General features: G+C 39.6%; 1 protein-coding gene across 1 annotated transcript in view; it reads left to right on the top strand.

Annotated features, from left to right (window-relative positions):
- Window positions 1-18,908, top strand: part of Bckdhb (branched chain keto acid dehydrogenase E1 subunit beta) — a 196,078-nt gene that overhangs the window by 61,708 nt on the left and 115,462 nt on the right. The window contains exons 6-8 of the mRNA XM_045160364.1: window positions 2,900-3,008; window positions 15,724-15,821; window positions 17,983-18,093. Of these exons, the coding sequence (XP_045016299.1) occupies window positions 2,900-3,008; window positions 15,724-15,821; window positions 17,983-18,093 (318 nt within the window). The remainder of the gene's footprint in view (window positions 1-2,899; window positions 3,009-15,723; window positions 15,822-17,982; window positions 18,094-18,908) is intronic.

Here is an 18,908-nt window from a genome sequence, read left to right as displayed (position 1 = left end):
ATGCTAGGGCTTCTTGCTACTACAAGCAAACTTCAGACACATGTGCCATTTTGTGTATGTGGCTGTACCGAGGAACTGTACCGAGGCTGTCAGCCTTTGTAAGCAAGTGCCTTTAAGTACTGAGCCATCTCTCCAGCCCTAAAGTGTATGTTTCTTTCTATTAGGGGTTTTCAGCTCAATTGACTTGGAGTATGTATTGTTTAGTTATTTACTTGCAAGTCAGAGGCTGGCATGTGTGTCCTTAGTTCAGTGTTTACTTAACTGTTTACTAGGTGTGATGCTTTTTCTGGCTAGAATAAGGTAAACTTGCTCAGATAACTCACTTGGAAGCATCTTTCTGTTGTAGCTGGTCTCTGCAATAGCCTAGGTCCTTTGATATTAAACATATTTTGGACATTGTGTCTTTTGATACCTTATATTATCATCTTCTTTATTTCTAGTCACAGAACAGTTTTTGAAGGAATCATTATAGAAACTCACAGATAGGTCAGCAAGACATACATGCTTCGTTGTGCAGCACAAGTCAGTTGTGAGGATGAGTTAGTTTATATTTTATTCTTATTTATTTATTTTTACTGCTGGATCAAAGTAGTACAGTTTGCCATTGTTGAGTAGAAGCTGTGTGCTTTTTTTTAAAAAATTTTTTTCTTTATTTATTTGAGAGTGACAGAGAGAGAAAGAGGCAGAGGGAGGGAGAGAGAGAATCGGGCGCCAGGGCCTCTAGCCACTGCAAATGAACTCCAGATGTGTGCGCCCCCTTGTGCTTCTGGCTAACGTGGGTCCTGGGGAATTGAGCCTTGAACGGGGGTCCTTAGGCTTCATAGGCAAGCGCTTAACTGCTAAGCCATCTCTCCAGCCCAACTGTGTGCTTTTTTTGATGTAAGCTAGAAGTGGTCATTGGGAACAAGAGCCACATTCAAGGCAGCCCTCATTTGTGTTTGAGCTGACTGCTGATTTGTATTTAATGTTTCTACCAGTACTCACTGGTTTTAGGAATGGATCTCTTATTCTTTTACTTTTCTCTTTCTTACTTTTTCACTTGAAATAAAATAGATGAGGCCGGATGTGGTGGTGCACACCATTAATCACAGCACTTGGAAGGCAGAGGTGGGAGGATTGCTGTGAATTTAAGCCTATCCTGAGACGACATAGTGAATCCCAGGTCAGTCTGGGCTAGAGTAAGACCCTACCTTCAAAAACCAAAAACCAAAAACAAAAAAGCAAGCAAACAAACAAAAAACCATAAAAGTCTTACTACATGAAGAAATGAAATAAAAGCTGAGAAGTAGGAATGCAAGATAAAGACATTGTGCAGCATGGTTATTAACTAATACACTCATGTTGCAGAAATTAAAATACTGAGATTTATACTGTTTTATTTTTAAATAAAATCCCTTCAATCACAAAGGCATAAGACCTCAGGAGTTGGGGGGCAGGAAGATTGAAGATAGAAGGCCAACCTGAGTTACTTGAGCAGAATCCTGTGTCACAAAGCCCAGGGGAGGGATGTGCCTGAGTTGTAGATGACTTGCTCAGCATGTGCAAGCGTGAGGGTTTGCTCCTCAGTACAAAGAAAGCACACACACACACACACACACACACAACATCAAAAACAATGAATTTGAAACCCAAGCATAGTTTGTTTCAAGGAGTCTTGATTCTTTGTAATGTATTTAGGCTTATTTTAATAATTCTTTCTATGCAACACTTGTTTTTATTTTAATTGCTTTATTAAATTTATTTTGAGAGAGAGAGGGAGAGAATGTGCGCACCTGGGCCTTCAGCTGCTGTGAACAAGCCCCAGACATGTGCGCCCCCTTGTAGCGCGTGGGCAACATTGCACACTGGCATCATTGTGCATCTGGCTACATGGGACCTGGAAATTCGAATATGAATTCTTAGGCTTCTCAGGCAAGTACCTTAACCGCTAAGCCATCTCTCCAGTCATATTAAAAAAAAAAAATTTCATTTATTTATTTGGAAGCAGGCAGAGAGAGAGAGAGAGAGAGAGAGAAAGAGAGAGAAAGAGTGAATGAGAATGGACACACCGAGGTCTCCAGCCACTGCAAATAAACTCCAGATGCATGTGCCACTTTGTGTATCTGGTTGTACCTTGGCATTGTGGAAACACACCCAGATCATTAAGCTTTGCAGGCAAGTGCCTAACCATTGAGCCATCTCTCCTCCCCCCCACACTGTTAGCCATACTGAACCTAACAGTGATTTACAGTCACTAAAAATTAGGCACGCTTAGGAGTTGCAGTAATATGGTTTACCATCAGTCAGACCAGGTGAGAACCCCTGACTTCACAAGTTTTGTGACCTTGGGCAAGATTCTTGGCCTCTCTCATGCCTCAGTCTCTGTTACTAAAATGGCAGATGAGTCCCAGCTCCCTTACGAAGCTGTGTGAGCAGGAGAAGAACAAATCACAAGGAGTGCATCTGCACCCTGGTGGCTATGGCCATTGCCCCCCTCACCCTCCTGTGGCCCATTCCTGCCCATCCCAGCGTGGTGTAGCCACACCTTTCTCTGCTCTGCGGTAACAGGACATTGCACTGGCTCACTTCTCCACCGAGATGTGGGTGCAGCTTTGTTCCTTGTTTCCATCTGTGTCCATTGTGGGTCTGTTTCTGAGGAAGGTAAGTTTGGTCCTGTAGGGAAGAGCAGTGTTTTAGTTATCTGACTATGAAAGGCACTGTATAAATACTAGTAGAAGATAAACATTTTCTGGGTGCTAGTATATACATTTTATAATAAAAGATACTTTGACTAAAATAACTACTAGGTTGCCTAGTTTTAATTAGCTATACTTGATAAGCTAAGTACCAACCCTTGTTAGTGGATTTACTGGGGATACATTTTTACTAAAATTGTGTTTAAAAAAATCTGTTTTTGCAGGTGGTTATCCCGAGAAGCCCTTTCCAGGCCAAGGGACTTCTTTTGTCTTGTATAGAGGATAAAAATCCATGCATCTTTTTTGAACCCAAAATCCTTTACAGAGCAGCAGGTAAAGGCTTCCTGTGTTTTATATTTGTGAATATAATTTTCACTTTGCTTTTCATAGTTTATGAATTTTAACTTTTTCCTTTTTTTGCATGTGCACGTGATGTGAATGCATATTCACGTGTGTGTGGGGGTGTGCATGCATGCGTGTATGCATGCGCTGAGGCCAGAGGTTGATGATAGCTGTAGGTGGGCCACCCACTCAGCATTTACATAGGTGCTGTGGACTGGAACTCTGGTCTTCCTGCTGTGTGGCATGTGTTTGATCATCTACTGAGCAGATCATCTCCCCAGCCCTTTAACTTTGTTAAGTTTGATGTTCACCTTCCTCTTCATAGAAAATTAGTCTGATTGATTGGTTTGGCCTGATACTTATTTTGTCAAGTGGCCATTTTAGAGCTAACTCATTAGAATTGTTTTTATTTTTTTCCCCTCTAGGTAGAGTCTCATCATAGCCCAGGCTGACCTGGAATTCACTATGTAATCTCAGGGTGGCCTCAAACTCATGGTGATCCTCCTACCTCTGTCTCCCAAGTGCTGGTAGTAAAGGTGTGTGCCACCACGCCTGGCTTCATCTGGTTATTTTCTGTTTTGAATATGGAAGTAAGAAATCGTAGCAACCAGAAAGGACTCTTCTTAGCCATGTTCTGTGAATGTGGACTGAAGGAAAAAGAGAGGGAGCTCCTTATCATCAAAGCATTCACATTCTCCATTGGTTAAGGGACCCCGAAGGTCTTCTAGATCAAGAGCCTCTGGTGGTGAAGGAGGAGCTCTGTACAGTATGCTGTGGTTTCTGGTCCTACTGGGGGGCTGTCTACAGCACACCGGGATGTTTGGCCACTCTTCCTTTTCACTCAGAATCTAAATTCTATAAACACATCTGTGACTAGTTACTTTCCAGCGGTAATGGAAATTTTAAATTTCAAATGATTTATTCTGTCTGAGGTATATTTTATTTTAAATTCAAGAAAGTTGACAAATCACTCTTGGACAGTTACATTTAAAGGCACATGTTTTTATTGTGAGGTAATTTATTTACAATAAAATACACAGTGATTGTGCTAAGTTTGATGGTTTTTTTTTGACAGTCCCATATGTCCATGTAACCACGGTACAAAATAAACTGTAGAATATTTTGATAACTGCTGGAAGCATCTTCTGAGCTCTTCTCTTTGACAGTCCATTCTCTCGGCTCCAAACTGCTCTGCTTGTGACTGTCATTAGATGTGATGTGCGTGCTTTTGGGCTTTGCAGGGATGGAATCACATGGCATATATTCTCTGTGTTTGCCTTTTTTGCTTTGTGATCCATTCATGTTATTGCCCGCATCAGTAGTTATTTTTTCATTGCTGAGTAGCAGTTCACTGTTCATTACTATTGTTAAGCATTTTTGCTACCCTTATTATCCCATGTGTAATTGTTACTACTAAGGAAAGTAGCCTGTCTCTTCTTTCTTTACCAAGTTAATGTTCTGCAAGTAGCCTTAGCAACCCGTCTGTTAATGGATTGACTTGGAAGTACTTTGTGGTTGTGGGGGGAAGCACCCTGAAAATATGAGTTATGTTCAGCTTTGTTGAATAAGGAACATTCTGTTTCGTGACTGTGTATTACATGAATGTGTTGCAGTTTACCTAAGGCCCGTGCACTGGTTTCTGGTTTACTTTATCCACTCCCCTGTCACTTCACAGATGTCTGCCAATGTTTTCAGCTTTTGAAAACTGCCTTCTGCAGTATTATTAAGGAAGAGATACATTCCCAATTCTGAAGTAATGTTGTTTGAGTAGTTCCTCAAAGAAAGTGCTTGAAGGATTCTTGGCAAAGATTTCCTCATGAAGCTTAAATATTAGTCATTTTAAAATTTAACTGTCAACTCTAGAAAGAATTTTCCCATAATCTGTATCTATATTACTCATATTGCATAAGTTTTAAATTCTAGTATTATTTATATTAGGAAGCCTTGTTGAAGACTACTTTAGATTTAGAGGTAAACTGAAGGCTTTTCTCTTGGAGTTGCAGTGCCTGGCTATCTCATTATCTTTTCTAAACCACCCAGCTCTGGCTTTCCCTGTGGACTGTGTTCTTTTACACTCACCACTCTAACCTCATGTGCGGGTTCTGAGGGACCTTCCGGTCATCTAGCCCAAGCTGCGTGATCTCAGGTGGTGCACTTGGGGCTTAAATCTGCCATCCCATCTTCTCTGTGAGCTGCACTGTCTGTGGATGATTTGCCTGAGATGGCTTGAGCCTGGGCCTTTAATGACTCATTTCTTAATGAGCTTCTCTTCATTCAATACGTTTTCCTTCCATTCAATCTCACTTCAAGTTTAACCTGTGTTGAGCTTCAGTCTGTGGGAGATTTTACTCACATAATAGGAGATTTTAATTAAAAGATAAATAGTCTTGATTAGAGCATTGGTGCTACTTGACCAGAAGTTGCATGGCTGTGTTATAATACTAAATAGTAGTTCCTTAATAGTAGAGCCTTTCCAAATCCATGCTTCATATCCCACAGGAAACCACAATCCACTCTTTCAGCAATTTCTTAGATCCTGATAAGTAGTCTGCTGTAAATTTATTTTTTATTATTTTTCACTTACTACCTAAAAACAGGATTGCTTATCTCTCTTATCTCTCCACCATGCATCTTTTCCTCATGCATACAGTCTTCTTCCAATATCTTCTAGGTTATAGTATAATTTTTGGTCATATCAAGGTTTTTGTTTACATTGTTATGGCCATATCAGCAAAATATGAAACCCATTATTTCATTTCCTTTTTGGTATACCACTCTGTTCTTCTTAATGATATTTCCCTTTTACCTTTTTATGTGCTTAATTTTTTACATTCCTCTTACTAACTTCCTAATCTTACTGTAAGCTTTTATGACTTTTGTTTGGAAACGTTTGGTGGTTTATCAGGTATTTCTTTTTCCTGTAGGCTTCCATTTGTTCTTCTAGCATAGTCTAGAGTAAAGAATGTGAATTCTGGAACCACACTGTGGAGTCTGAAGTCCTGCCTCCACTCTTTAACTATTTAAGGCCAGTAATGATGATGTTTGCTGAAGTAGTTCTGTTGCCTCTTGAGCTGACTTAATTGTTTTTCTTCCCCACAAGTAAGATACATGCCTGCAAAAAAATCAAATAACTTTCTTATTATTTATTTTTGATAGAGAGACAGAGAGAGAGAGAGAGAGAGAGAGAGAGAGAGAGAGAGAGAGAGAGGGAGAGAGAGGGAGAGAGAGAGAGAGAGAGAGAGGGAGGGAGGGAGGGAGGGAGGGAGGGAGGGAGGGAGGGAGGGGGGAGGAGGGGAGGATGGGTGGAGAGGAGGGGGGAGGGGAGGGGAGGAGAGGAGAGGAAAGGGCCTTTCAGCTATGGTGAATGAATTCCAGAGGCACATACCCCCTTGTGGACATATGTGGCATTGCATGCTCGTGGCACTGCATCTAGCTATGTGGGACCTGGAGATCTGAACATGTGTTCTTAGGCGTTGCAGGCAAGTACTGTAACCACTAAGCCATTTCTCCAGTCACAAAATTAGATAATTATATTTTGGTGCAAACAATGTTATTCAACACTGCTTTACCTTGCTCTTAAGAATGTTTGTTCTTCTACCTCTAAAGGTAATGCACAGGCTGTCTGTGAGGTATCTGTAGTAGTCATTTACTCTGAAAGCCCAGTGGCTTTAGGCAACAACTTTTGCAGGTTATCAGTTTATTCATGATATAGCCTGACAGTTTTAGTGTCATTGACCCCTTCAGAGGGATACAGCCAGTGGAGATCAGATGTGGTTGGACTTCTGATTGTGGTTGGACTAGCCCACGTCTCAGATTTGCTGATGATGGTAGTTGGGCTATCTCATGTGTTGGAGCTGTGGCTTCATCCTTTCATAGATTAGCTCTTTAAGGGTAGGCTGGGATCTCCTGTAGTGTGTTGGCCAAAGCAAGTTACAAAGCCAGCCGAAGTTGAGAGGAGCATGAATCATGCCATGAAGAGACCTGCAAAGTCACTTCGTAAAGGGGTGCGAATTCAGGGAGGGTTGAAGTGTGATGTCCATTTCTCAGTCTCTCATGAGTGGTAGTGAGGTGGTGCAGAACAGAAGAGGAAACAGTACAGCAGTCTCCCCTTGAGCCACCTCTGAGCTGTTGTGTGCGCTCCCAGGCGATCTTTACTGCGCTTGCAAGCATGCTAGTGCCCTCAGTGAAGTTTTCATTTATTTGATTCAAGTTAGTTTTGTTTATTTTATATCTCTTTTTTCTTTTATGAATTGCTTAAGCAAATTTATGTTTCTGTCTTAACCATGTAGAATAACTTGTTTTAAACATGAAACATAAGATACCTGAGACGAGCAGGTCTGTAGCTGAATTTCATGACTGAAGAGGTCTTGATGACTGAGTGTGGAGCAGTGGGAAGAATCGGAGGCTTTCAGTCATCTTGAAGTGCAGAACTGTCTTTGAATTTATTTATAGATTTTCTGTGATTGGTCTTATAAACTGAACTATTCATGGTATTGGATCCAGAAGTTTTTTTAAACTAACTTTCCAGATTTAGTTTGAATATTAAACACAAATATCTATTTTAACTTACTATAGTTACATCCTTAGTGACTAACTTAGTGATGGAATGGTATATTTTTGTTTTTGCATAAAGTTGAATACCATGAGTCATAACTTTGTAAAAAGCCCAGCAGTACAGAGCTATATAGAATAAAAACAGTGAATTTTCCTTTTCTTTCTTCCCATTTAGAACTTCATTCCTTAGCCCTGGTTCTTTGTGTTCTATTTACCTACACAAGTGACTGTGTGGATCATGTTTGCTTACATGTAAAATATAAGAAAAACTGGCCTATAAATATTTCTTATGTAAATTGCTTTGCAAATCTTTTTTTTCTGACCACTTATGACAAAATATGACTATATAGAATGTGCACCTCAATAATAAAATCAAGAGTATGGTATACATATTTTTAAACTAGTTTCTCTTTCTTGGCTAAATGTTTAGGCTGTCCTTATTTCAATTAACATGAATATAGCTGATTTTTACCTTGTAAAGTAGGTAATATAACTTACCCTTCTCCCTTTTAGGGAACGTTGAATTCTTCCTAAATTTTAGTGACTTGAAACAGTGTTGAAAGAAACCATCTATGTATCTATAAATTTAAGCATGTGGAGAAGGAAGTGTCATCTGTGTTCTGTGGATTCAACACCATAAACTTGTATTTACTTGTTTCTTGTTTTCTTGGGGCCCCGTGCATCTTCCTTTGCTCCCTGAGGAATAAATGCAATGTGAGTCAGCAGCATGCTATAGTCTTTTCTATAGTCCAGTAGTTGCTATTAACTGCTCATACAAGATACAGACATCAAGCAGTACACACAGAATAGATATTCACGCCTGAAACATCCCTGAAAGCTGAGTATGGTGGTGAAGGCCTATACTCACAGCATTAGGAGGCTGAGGCAGGAGGATTGCTGTGAATTATTTAAATATTTTTTATTTGTTTGAGAGAGACAATATATGAATGTGCCAAGGCCTCTAGCCACTGCAATTGAACCCCAGATGCATGCGCCACCATGTGCATCTAGCCTACGTGGATTCTGGAGGGAATCAAGCCTGGGTCCTTAGGCGCCACAGGCAAATGCTTAAATGCTGAGTTACCTCTCTAGCCCAATTGCTGTGAATTTAAGGCTAACTTGTGGTACATAGCAAGTTCCAGACCAGTCGGGGCTATATAGAAAGACCCCATCTCAAAAAAACAACCAAAGAAAAATTCTAGAAATCCCAGAAGTCTTCGGTTGATAGTGAGGTTTCACATGGTTGTGGTGAGATGGAGGTGGTGGTGGTGGCAAAAGTGAGTGGGGTACCCAACCAGTTTCACAATATTCAGAAGCAGGAGTCACAGCTAAATGGCACTTTATTCCTGAGCTATCTTGGGAGCCTGTTACTCATGTCTTAGTTCTTTTCTGGATCCCTTTAACAAGTGCTGCATCGCTGATGCACTTGGTGATGAGGAAGTGTTCTTCAAGGAAACATGGGCCCTGATGATTGCAGCTGGAAAAGTGAGCAAGAAGGTCTCGGCTGTGAATACGGATGGTTTAGGCCTAGCTTACGCCAATTTATTTTGCTAGTCGTTTGTTTTGATGTATGTAGGAAGGTAACAAATAATACACACAAATGTCTAATTATAATTAAAAAAATTTGTTTTGGGTTTTTTTTTTTTTTTTTTTTGGTTTTTCGAGGTAGGGTCTCACTCTAGCCCAGGCTGACCTGGAATTCACTATGTAATCTCAGGGTGGCCTCGAACTCACAGCAATCCTCCTACCTCTGCCTCCCGAGTGCTGGGATTAAAGGCATGCGCCACCATGCCCGGCTGTTTTGGGTTTTTGAGGTAGGGTCTTATTCTGGTTCAGGCTGACCTGGATTCCACTATGTAGTCTCAAAGTAGTCTCGAACTCATGGTGATCCTCCTACCTCTGCCTCCCAAGTGCTGGGGTTAAAGGCATGTGCCACCATGCCCAGCTCAATATAATTTAATTTTTTTTTTAAAAAAATAAGCCCATTTCTTTTCTTAAAAGCTTTTATTTGTATTTATTTATTTTAATGTTTGCCAACAACTCTAAAAAACTCTACTTTTTGCCCAAAACATGAAAATGTGGAATTTTTCCAAGTATATAATTATTAAAAATAATTTCAGTACATTTAAGTTGAACAAGATGCAGGATTCTTAAAGACCAAAAAATATTATTCTTTATTAATACTTCAATGATAAGAAAATCTGACTTTCTAAATTCATAACATGTATAAAGATATTTTAAATCTTAAATACGTATATATATAATATTTCTGCAGGAATTATCTTGGTTACATGCAGGATATTTGATAATTTTCACTTCATTTTATATTTGGACAGCTTGATTGTTTTTTTATTTTTATCTCAAGGTAAAGGCTCATGCAAATGCTGGTTCACATGCACAGATGCATGCATGCATGCATGTGTCATTACATCCATGTTACTGGCTAGTCAGAATGCAGTTCAGCTTGTCTAGGAAAATAGGGAGATCACAAGTCCAATCCTGAGTGTTGTTAGGCTCCTTCTATAGTTGCATAGCTTATTAGTATCCTCATTTTCCTTACTTGTACTGACATTCCCAAACCAGAATTCATTTCACAAGGAAGTAGTAGTAGACTGTGCCTCTGTATCAGTTTTATACAGAAAATGGCAATATGTACAAGAGTAATTCTTCCTATGATGAAAATGTTTGTATAGCCTTAATGATTATATCATCACATTTTAAAAATTATAGTCCAAGAACACAAAAGATTTCTGCGGATGATTAATTTAATGTGTTCTCATTTGGATCCTATGGTGTTTCTATGACTACAGGTGGGAATCTGTGGCACAGATAGGATAATTTGTCAGCAGCTTCCACATTTATTACATGTAGAGACGCTGCTCCCCTCCACTCTCCTACCTGAGGTGTGACGCAGGCTGTCTTCCGGATGCACACTCTGAGCATGTTACAGTCCACAGACAGCATGAGGTAATGCTTTAGAAAGACATTCTCCATCTAAAAAGGGAGCATTGTTGTCTGTCACTGTATCATGTGTAATGTAGGGTGGATAAAGCTCTACCCAGGTTTCTCATGGGTGGAAAAACTGGCATTCCTTGAGTTCGACCCAGGAAGGATCAATCACTCTGTCATATATCTGCAATGGACATAGTGTGCTTCCCAGGGGAACCAGTATCATGAAGAGTCAGGGGCTATTTTATTGCACACAAGTTACTAACATGCAACCTGAAGGAACTGGAAGGTGCCTGTAAGGGACATGGGACCATAACTCAGGTTTTGGTATTCACCCTTACCTGCTACCTCATGTGAGCCTGCTCCCTTAGATGTCTGCACAAGCCTGTGCACTGTCACAGTGCTCTTCTTCCTGGGCACTCTTCCCCGCATGGAGTGCTCCTGCATGGTCTCTGCTTCTCATAGTCTCCCCGGGCTGCACTAGTTGTGGTGTCCTGGAGAAACCACCTTGATCTCTATAGGTTGGCTGTTGCCACCTTCTGGATTCCTGGAGCTCCTGGTGATATGTTGCCAGTGTCATGTTTTCATTTATTGGGCACTAATCTCCTTCCATCTTTATAATTCTCACTTCAGTTTGTGCTTGGTTGTGCATGGTTGATTTCTCAGTTTTCATCTAGTTTACATTATGCCTGGATATATTGGAAGTATAGTTACTGTTAATTGACTGTATCACACATACTATATGTATTATTTATACATTTACAAATCTATCCTGCCTGATAATTGCTATGTTTTTATTTACTTATTTATTGGAGAGGAAGGGGATAGATAGAATGGGCCATACCAGGGCATCTAGCCATTGTAAACAAACTCCAGATGCATGAGCCACCTTGTGTATATGGCTTACATTAGTCCTGGGGAATTGAACCTAGGTCCTCAGGTTTCACAGGCAAGAGGCTTAGATAGCCTGTAAGCTATCTCTCCAGCCCTATTACATTTTTTATTTTGGCTTTTTAAAAGATTTCCCAATGTTGTCAGTTGTACCTTCAGTCACTCTATCTGGTTCTGAAGGATTTCTCTGTGGCGTGCTCTTTAGAGTTGAGATTTGAAGGTGATTGGCATGAGGGAAAGTGAACTAGATTCATTTGGTTCCACTGTTAGGAGCAAAGAAACCCATAACCTTACCCTACATGGCACTCTTCAGCTCCTGAAGATGGGTGCTGTTTCCTCTGTCACATGCTTCCTTTCAGAAAGCACATAGCCATGGGGTAAAAGTGCAGGCCTGCTAATTTGAAATAATAACCTTCGCTTGGAATATGTTATCATTTAAATTAATCATTTAAATTAATGTAACTACAAAGTTCGTGTGAATTTTAACTTGCTCTCCAGGTTTGCCAAATTTAAACAAATGAACATATTAAAATTGTGTTCTTATTTTCTTGTGCTCAGGGGTAACTTGCTGTAAATCTGAGAAGAGAGTTTTTGTCATTGTGCTATTTAAATGTGACTTTCCTAGAATCTAATTCTCTGTATGATATTTTAAAAATACAGAATAAAATATTGCATTGTTGTTCCTTAACTAATTGGTAAAATAATGAGACCTTATTATTCTGGGTAATTTATTTAAAACAACAAGGCAGTCATTCCCTGGCAACTTTTCAAAGGAGATGGGCCAAGATGCTAACCCATTTCTTTTGGTGTGCCAGCCTGAGTCCTGGGTTCCAGGGACTTGCTAGTCACTAGCTGCAACTGGTTTACAAGACAAGAAGACAAGGTTCTTGAATGGTGGCCCCTGCCTCACAAGTAGGATGGAATGTGTGCTGGCTGTGAGCCTGGTCTGCTGCCCTGTGATCGTGCTGCTAGTGGATGAAGGGATGGCAGTAAGCCAGGGTGCTGCCTTTGGCCACATGTCTTCGGTGTGTTGTTGACCCTCATATTGGTTAACTGCCAGATAGATTAGAGTGCCCCAGCTGATTGTTTCTGTGTCTTTCCAGTTTTCCATCTGTCCACCCATCCATCCATTTGTCCATCCATCTATCACCCATCTGTTAGTCTATCCATCTATCCAATACTAGGTTTAGGCTGTCAGTGAATGGGCTATAATTAATCTCTTGAGTTGTTGTGTGTGGTTGTACTTTACAGTTATCTTCAGGCTGTGTTTTCATTATGGCTGCTTAGCCCTGATATTATTGTAGGATGAAAACAGTCATAGCCAGTATATGAATGATTGGCATGGTTGTGAGTCAGAATTTTTTTTTTTTTTTGCAAAGAAAAATGACTTGTATGCTGTTTATGTCAGTCTCTGCTTCAGGCACTGCAAGTATCTGACGGGCTCTGGGTTGTATGGAACACAGTAGCTGAAATGCTGTGCTGCTGTGCTGCTTGAAAGTGTTCTTTTTAACCACCTTTTCATTCATGGGTTTGTTGGTTTATCTGCTTTGAGATTTACCTGTAAAAATAGTTTTGTTAGTTTTACTGTGTTCTTTTGTATTTAGACATATTACTCATTTAAGACTGTTTGGCTCTCTGTGGTATTAGTTATTAATTTGTCATTGGATTGGAAATAGACACCCCCCCCCCAATAAGGTTTAAGAACTATACTGTGATCTGCAAACATGGCTGCAGTGCTTGCTTTGGCAGCACATATACTAAAACTGAAAACACTCCACAATGTGTTGATGAGCAAGCATGTAGGCTGTAGAAGTTTTCTTAGCAGTGCAATTCTGTTTACAGAAGGTAAGAAGAAGGCCTGTCTGTGTCTGTTGTAAATATCAGAAAAGGTCCTGATTCAGAGTTCTTAGTTTTTAAACAGATGAAGTCAACATGGCATGACCCAAGTCAAAACATTTATTGAAGGATAATAAGTAGTGGTTGATGTTCTGAATGTTTTATTTTTTCTGAGATAGGGTCTCACTGGAGCTCAGGGTGACCTGGAATTCACTATGTATTCTCAGGGTGGTCTGTAACTCAAGGGCAATCCTCCTACCTCTGCCTCCCGAGCACTGGGATTAAAGGTGTGCGCCACCATACCCGGCTTATTCTGAAGCTTTTAATGGAGGCCATGTATGTAGAAGACATCCTCCAGTTTCTGCAGAGATGCCAGCAGCTTTCAGAGCACATGGCTGTGACCTCCAGTATTGACGTTATTAACATCATGGAGTCTGGAGGCAGGATTCTGGATGCTTGCTGCTCCTTTGTGTTATCAGTTCAGCTTGCTATTCAGAATCTGATGAGGATAAAGTGGATCAGCAGAGCCAGTTTTAAGGTATAGCTGCAAGGGAAGCTGGGAAGGCAAGTATGTGCGCCTCCTTTTTGTAGTTGACAAAGTCTGCTCCTAACATGTGGTGTGGTATCAGTGTAGGAAGAAGATTCAGAAGCTAGGATGCCAGAGAGAATGGAATTTTGCATGTGGACATCTAGTATGCTCTTAGCATTGGCAGTGCAGTTGTAAGGACCAACTGGGAACCAGAGAGGTAGTCTTTTGCTTCCATTTCTTCTTCTGTACTCAAGTACAAGCTGGGTGTGGTGGCTCACAACTTAAGTCCCTGCACTGAAGGATCACTGTGAGTTTAAGGCCAGTCTGGAATACAGAATGATTCCAGGTCAGCTTGGATTCACTAAGACCTGCCTTAGAAACACAAACCAAAAAAAAAATTAAGCTTATAGAGCAATATAACAAAACTGGGGAAAATACAAACAAAAGAGCAATGTTTTTTCTTAGCCCTTTGACTCATAACAGAAAATCTCAAGGTCATTTCTTCAGTGAGGAAGTTTCATCAGATTCCTACCTAATTTCATTTTAAAGTTTACTTCATACCTTCATATCAGATTTAGTGAACCCTATGCTGCCTGTACTTGGTTACATAGAAAAGTTAATATGGTTTTCTCTGGGATACCATTTCGCCCCCTCCTTTTCTGTTTAGCTTGATGGAACTGATTCAGTTGATCTTTTGTGGTCTATTGTATTCAGCATTGAAACTTAAGGTGTTGGCAGCTGTTCTATCTAATGAAGTGTTCGAAGATGCAAGGTGTAAAAATAAAATATACATAAACATTTGATCTATTATGTTTTCCCCTGTTTTTTAAACCTTCATAACTTTGTTGCTTGAAAGGAAACTGGTCTGAGAGCTTACTTTAGCCAAATAACATTTTAGCAGATATGTTAACAGTTTTTTAAGCTTTTTAAAAACAACAATTATAGATTTATTCAATAAGTAAAAAGTGCAGGGAATTTCCATCTGCCACAATCCAGTTTCCTCCATCACTAGCACCTTATATTTGCATGCTAAGTCATACTTAGTAAACCAAAACTGATGCATTGTTATTGACTAAAGCCTGTATATCATAAGATTTGTTGAGCTTTTAAAAAACCTTTATTTACTTTACTTATTTGAGAGAAAGCATGAGAATGAGAAAGAAAGAGAGAGGGGGAGAGAGAGAGAGAGAGAGAGAGAGAGAGAGAGAGAGAGAGAGAGAGAGAGAGAGAAAGAAAGAATATGGTGTGCCAGGGTCTTTAGTTGCTGCAAACTCCAGATATATGTGCCACTTTGTACATCTGGCTTTACGTGGATACTAGGGAATTGAACCTGGGTGGCGCTTTGCAGTAAACTGCCTTTAACCACTGAGCTATCTCCGCAGCCCTTTATTGAGTTGGTAAGTACAGTCTTTATGTTCCAGAATAGATACATTTTATATGTTTATCATTGTTCACCTGTAGAGTAATATCATGGAGCTATATAATACTATTACTTATTTATTTATTTAGGTTTTCATTCTAGCCCAGGCTGACCTGGAATTCACTATGTAGTCTCAGGGTGGCCTCATGGAAATCCTCCCGCCTCTGCCTCCTAAGTGCTGGGATTAAAGAAGTGAACCACCACACCCAGCCTACTATTTATTTTTTTTTGTATAACATAATTTGGGAAAAGAAAAATAAAACTAAGGCATTGTCACATGATATTCTTTTTTTCTTTAAAAAATTTTTGTTTCAAGGTAGGGTCTTTCTGTAACCTAGCTGACTTGGAATTCACTATGGAGTCTCAGGCTAGCCTCAAACTCACAGGGATCTTCCTTCCTCTGTCTCCCAAGTATTGGAATTAAAGGCATGTGCCACCACACTCGGAATTCTTATATTCTTCAAGGCAAAAATGTCACAAGAGAAAAATTAATTAACCTTTAATTTGTTTTCTCATTATTTATTTAGTGGAACAGGTTCCTGTGGAACCATACAAGATCCCACTGTCACAGGCTGAGGTCATCCAGGAAGGGAGTGATGTGACTTTGGTGGCCTGGGGCACTCAGGTCAGTAATATTGATCTACCTGCTAAACCCATAGGATGCTGGGAAGCCTTTGTTTTTAATTCTGTTATTTCAAGAGCTGAAAATGATTATTTTTTTTAATCATATCTCAGGTTAAGTCTCTTTGGTGCTAATGGTTTTGAACCCATCTCTGACTTTTTTAAGGTCTAGCTGATAGATAAACATACTACTGTATCAAGTTACTTAACACATTTATTACTCGTGCATGTGTGTATGCATGGGTGCTCACTGGCACATGTGATCTCCTCTCATCATTCTTTTTTCTTTGTTTTAGATTTTTTTATTATTTATGTATCTTAGAGAAAGAGGCAGAGATAGAGAGAGAGAGGAGAGAGAGAGAGAGAGAGAGAGAGGGAGAGAGAGGGAGGATGGGTGCACCAGGGCCTTTAGCCACTGCAGATGAACTCTAGATGCATTTGTCCCTTGTGCTTCTGGCTTATGTGGGTCCTGGAGAATCGAACTGGGGTCTTTTGGCTTTGCTAAGCCATCTCTCCAACCTAACTCTTATTATTCTTACAAGTAAATGGTACAATTGGATTAGCTGTTGTTATTTTGCTAAGTACTCATCCCTCACATTTTAATCATTTTGAAAGTGGGGATTGTCAGTACTGCTTTCTGAGTGGAAGTGATGTACTTATTCAGTTACTTGAGCGAAGTAAGCATGGGGTGATGCTATTATGAATGTTTGGGCTTGCAAACCTGTAGTTGTTCAGAACACTTCTGAAGCCTATGCTGCATGTCTGTCCATCAATGCACTGATTTCTTCTTTCTCATTCTGTCTTTGTCATTTCTTACAAGTATGTGGCTGACTATGTGGAGCATGCAGTGGCCTTGCCACTGAATTTGGTACTTCTCTTTTTTTTCCAGGGACACTTTCCATTAGCCCACCTCAGCTCTGATTGCTGGGCTTAGTATCATATTTATCTACCTCCAAGCTTTTCTTTATTTCTTTAATTTTTTTTTTTTTTTTGAGATGGAGGTCTCAATATGTTATGTACCCCTGCGCAGAAGTGCTTGTGTCTCCTGAGAAGCTTGACTTCAGGGGCAAATCCCTGTGCTCAACTCTCCTAAATGTTGAAGTTTAGAACTCTTCTTTCTTGGTGGTAATGTTCTACTTTTTTCTCTCTCCATTTAGCTAAATGATTGATTTTTCTTTTTCTGTACTATGAAAATTTTTATTTTAGGAAATTTTAGATGTTTATTATATGCCTATTTTAGAGAAGTCAGAGTGTATTAGGTTAAGTACCAGAACTTGTTACAGCCCCACACTTCTGTGCTAATCTTTATTTTCTTCCTTTGTCTTTGAAGAAGAGGTTTCAGGCTGCGTTCCATCTCACCGTCTATTAGCTAGTTCTCTCCTTCATGCCTCTTCCCGTTAACTAGTTCTCTCGCTCATGCATCTTCTGGTTAACCAGGTCTCTCCTTCTTGCCTCTTCCTGTTAACCAATTCTCTTGTTCATGCATCTTCATGTTCTCCCACCCTTGTTCTTATTAGGAAGGTGTGTCTCCCTCTTCACTATTGAAAGATTATCTTTCCTCTTCAGTGCCCTTAACTTTGTCTCTTCTCCCTCTTCTTTTCACCAGACTTTCACACTATTTTCTACTGTATCATTAGGAGTTCTTTCACCACCAGAAATTAAAACCATTTTGAGTAATTTCCTAATTAGTAAATCCAGCATTTTTCCCATACTTTGGCGTGAACACTGGATACTTTATTAAACTATTTTCCCTTTAGCTTATGGAGTACTCCTTTTTTCCCCCTGTTGCTTTGGCTTGTTTGCTTGTTTTCTTTTTAGTGGGCTCGTGTTATGCCATTTTCTCTTTAAATGTTCTTGGTGTGGCATGCTGTGTTTTCTCTCTCTGGTTGCTTTCCCTGGATGTGCAGTCTTTGCCTGGGACTTTATTTCTTTTAAAGTGCTCTTTGAAATCAGTATTTTTCCTTTTCTCTTCCCAATTGATTTCTAGACATATGTACTTGATTAATTTTGTGGAATATGGTGTTTGACATGTCTAAAACAAATTTATGAATTCTCTGCCATTTCCTGACTATAAACATAGCAATATGAATGAGGTCAACAGTGAATTATACTTTCAGGCTTGAATCTTTCTAGTCACTCATTGCATATCTTTTTCTTCTTGTCAGGTTCATGTGATCCGGGAGGTGGCTACCATGGCACAAGAAAAGCTTGGAGTGTCTTGTGAAGTCATTGATCTGAGGACTATCGTGCCATGGGATGTGGATACAGTTTGCAAGGTATAAATATAATGCTGATTGAATGTCTTTTTCTGTAGGGTTGAGTCAAATTCTTCGGACCTTTACAAAGAACTGTTTTGAACTTGTGAGCCATGTGAGCATCTTTAAGTGCTTTAAAAACTTTGTGATGTGAAAGGAATGGATGCTGTGTAGCCAACCAGAAGTGCTTGAAAAGCCACATCACTTTGGACTTTCTTTTCCTCCCACACTTTTCTTTGTATAATATATATAAAATTCGGTCTTTGCAGCCTACTCCCATTGGGTTCTGTAAGTAAGTCAGTGGTGCAGATAATCTGATAGCATATCAGAAATGTTGAACTCACCTGTTGCTTACTTCTTATTGGTACAATTCAATAAGGTAGGTTTAATTTAGTTGGGTAAACATTGTGCACCAGTTTCATGAATCATCTCTCCAAAATGGATAGGATTATATTTCAAAAATAACTCTGTTGCCTGAATATAGCTTGAGTGTTGTGTTGTGAGATTTTTTGGCTGTTCCAGATTGCCATCTCTGTCTTGATATTTGGCTGCCTTAGCTCAGTCATGCTCATTATTAAGTAGATTTACATAATTGTCTTTCAAGAGTTTAGTTCTCAGATACTTGTCTATAACAAACATCATTCATATTAATATCTAAACAACTTAAACAGCACCAGTTCTTATATATAGGTACCTAAGGAAGGCTTAGATATGATTTAGTGATTATCTCATCTATTAAAGTCTAGATAATAGTTAGATGCATTTTCCCCCTTGTATTTGCTGCTATGGTAGTAAATCCTGAGTCCTAAAGTATTTCCCTTTACTGTTATTTATTT

The sequence above is a fragment of the Jaculus jaculus genome, chromosome 10 (assembly GCF_020740685.1).
Source record: "Jaculus jaculus isolate mJacJac1 chromosome 10, mJacJac1.mat.Y.cur, whole genome shotgun sequence".
Lineage (NCBI taxonomy): Eukaryota > Metazoa > Chordata > Mammalia > Rodentia > Dipodidae > Jaculus > Jaculus jaculus.
This window is presented reverse-complemented; position numbering and strand designations above follow the sequence as displayed.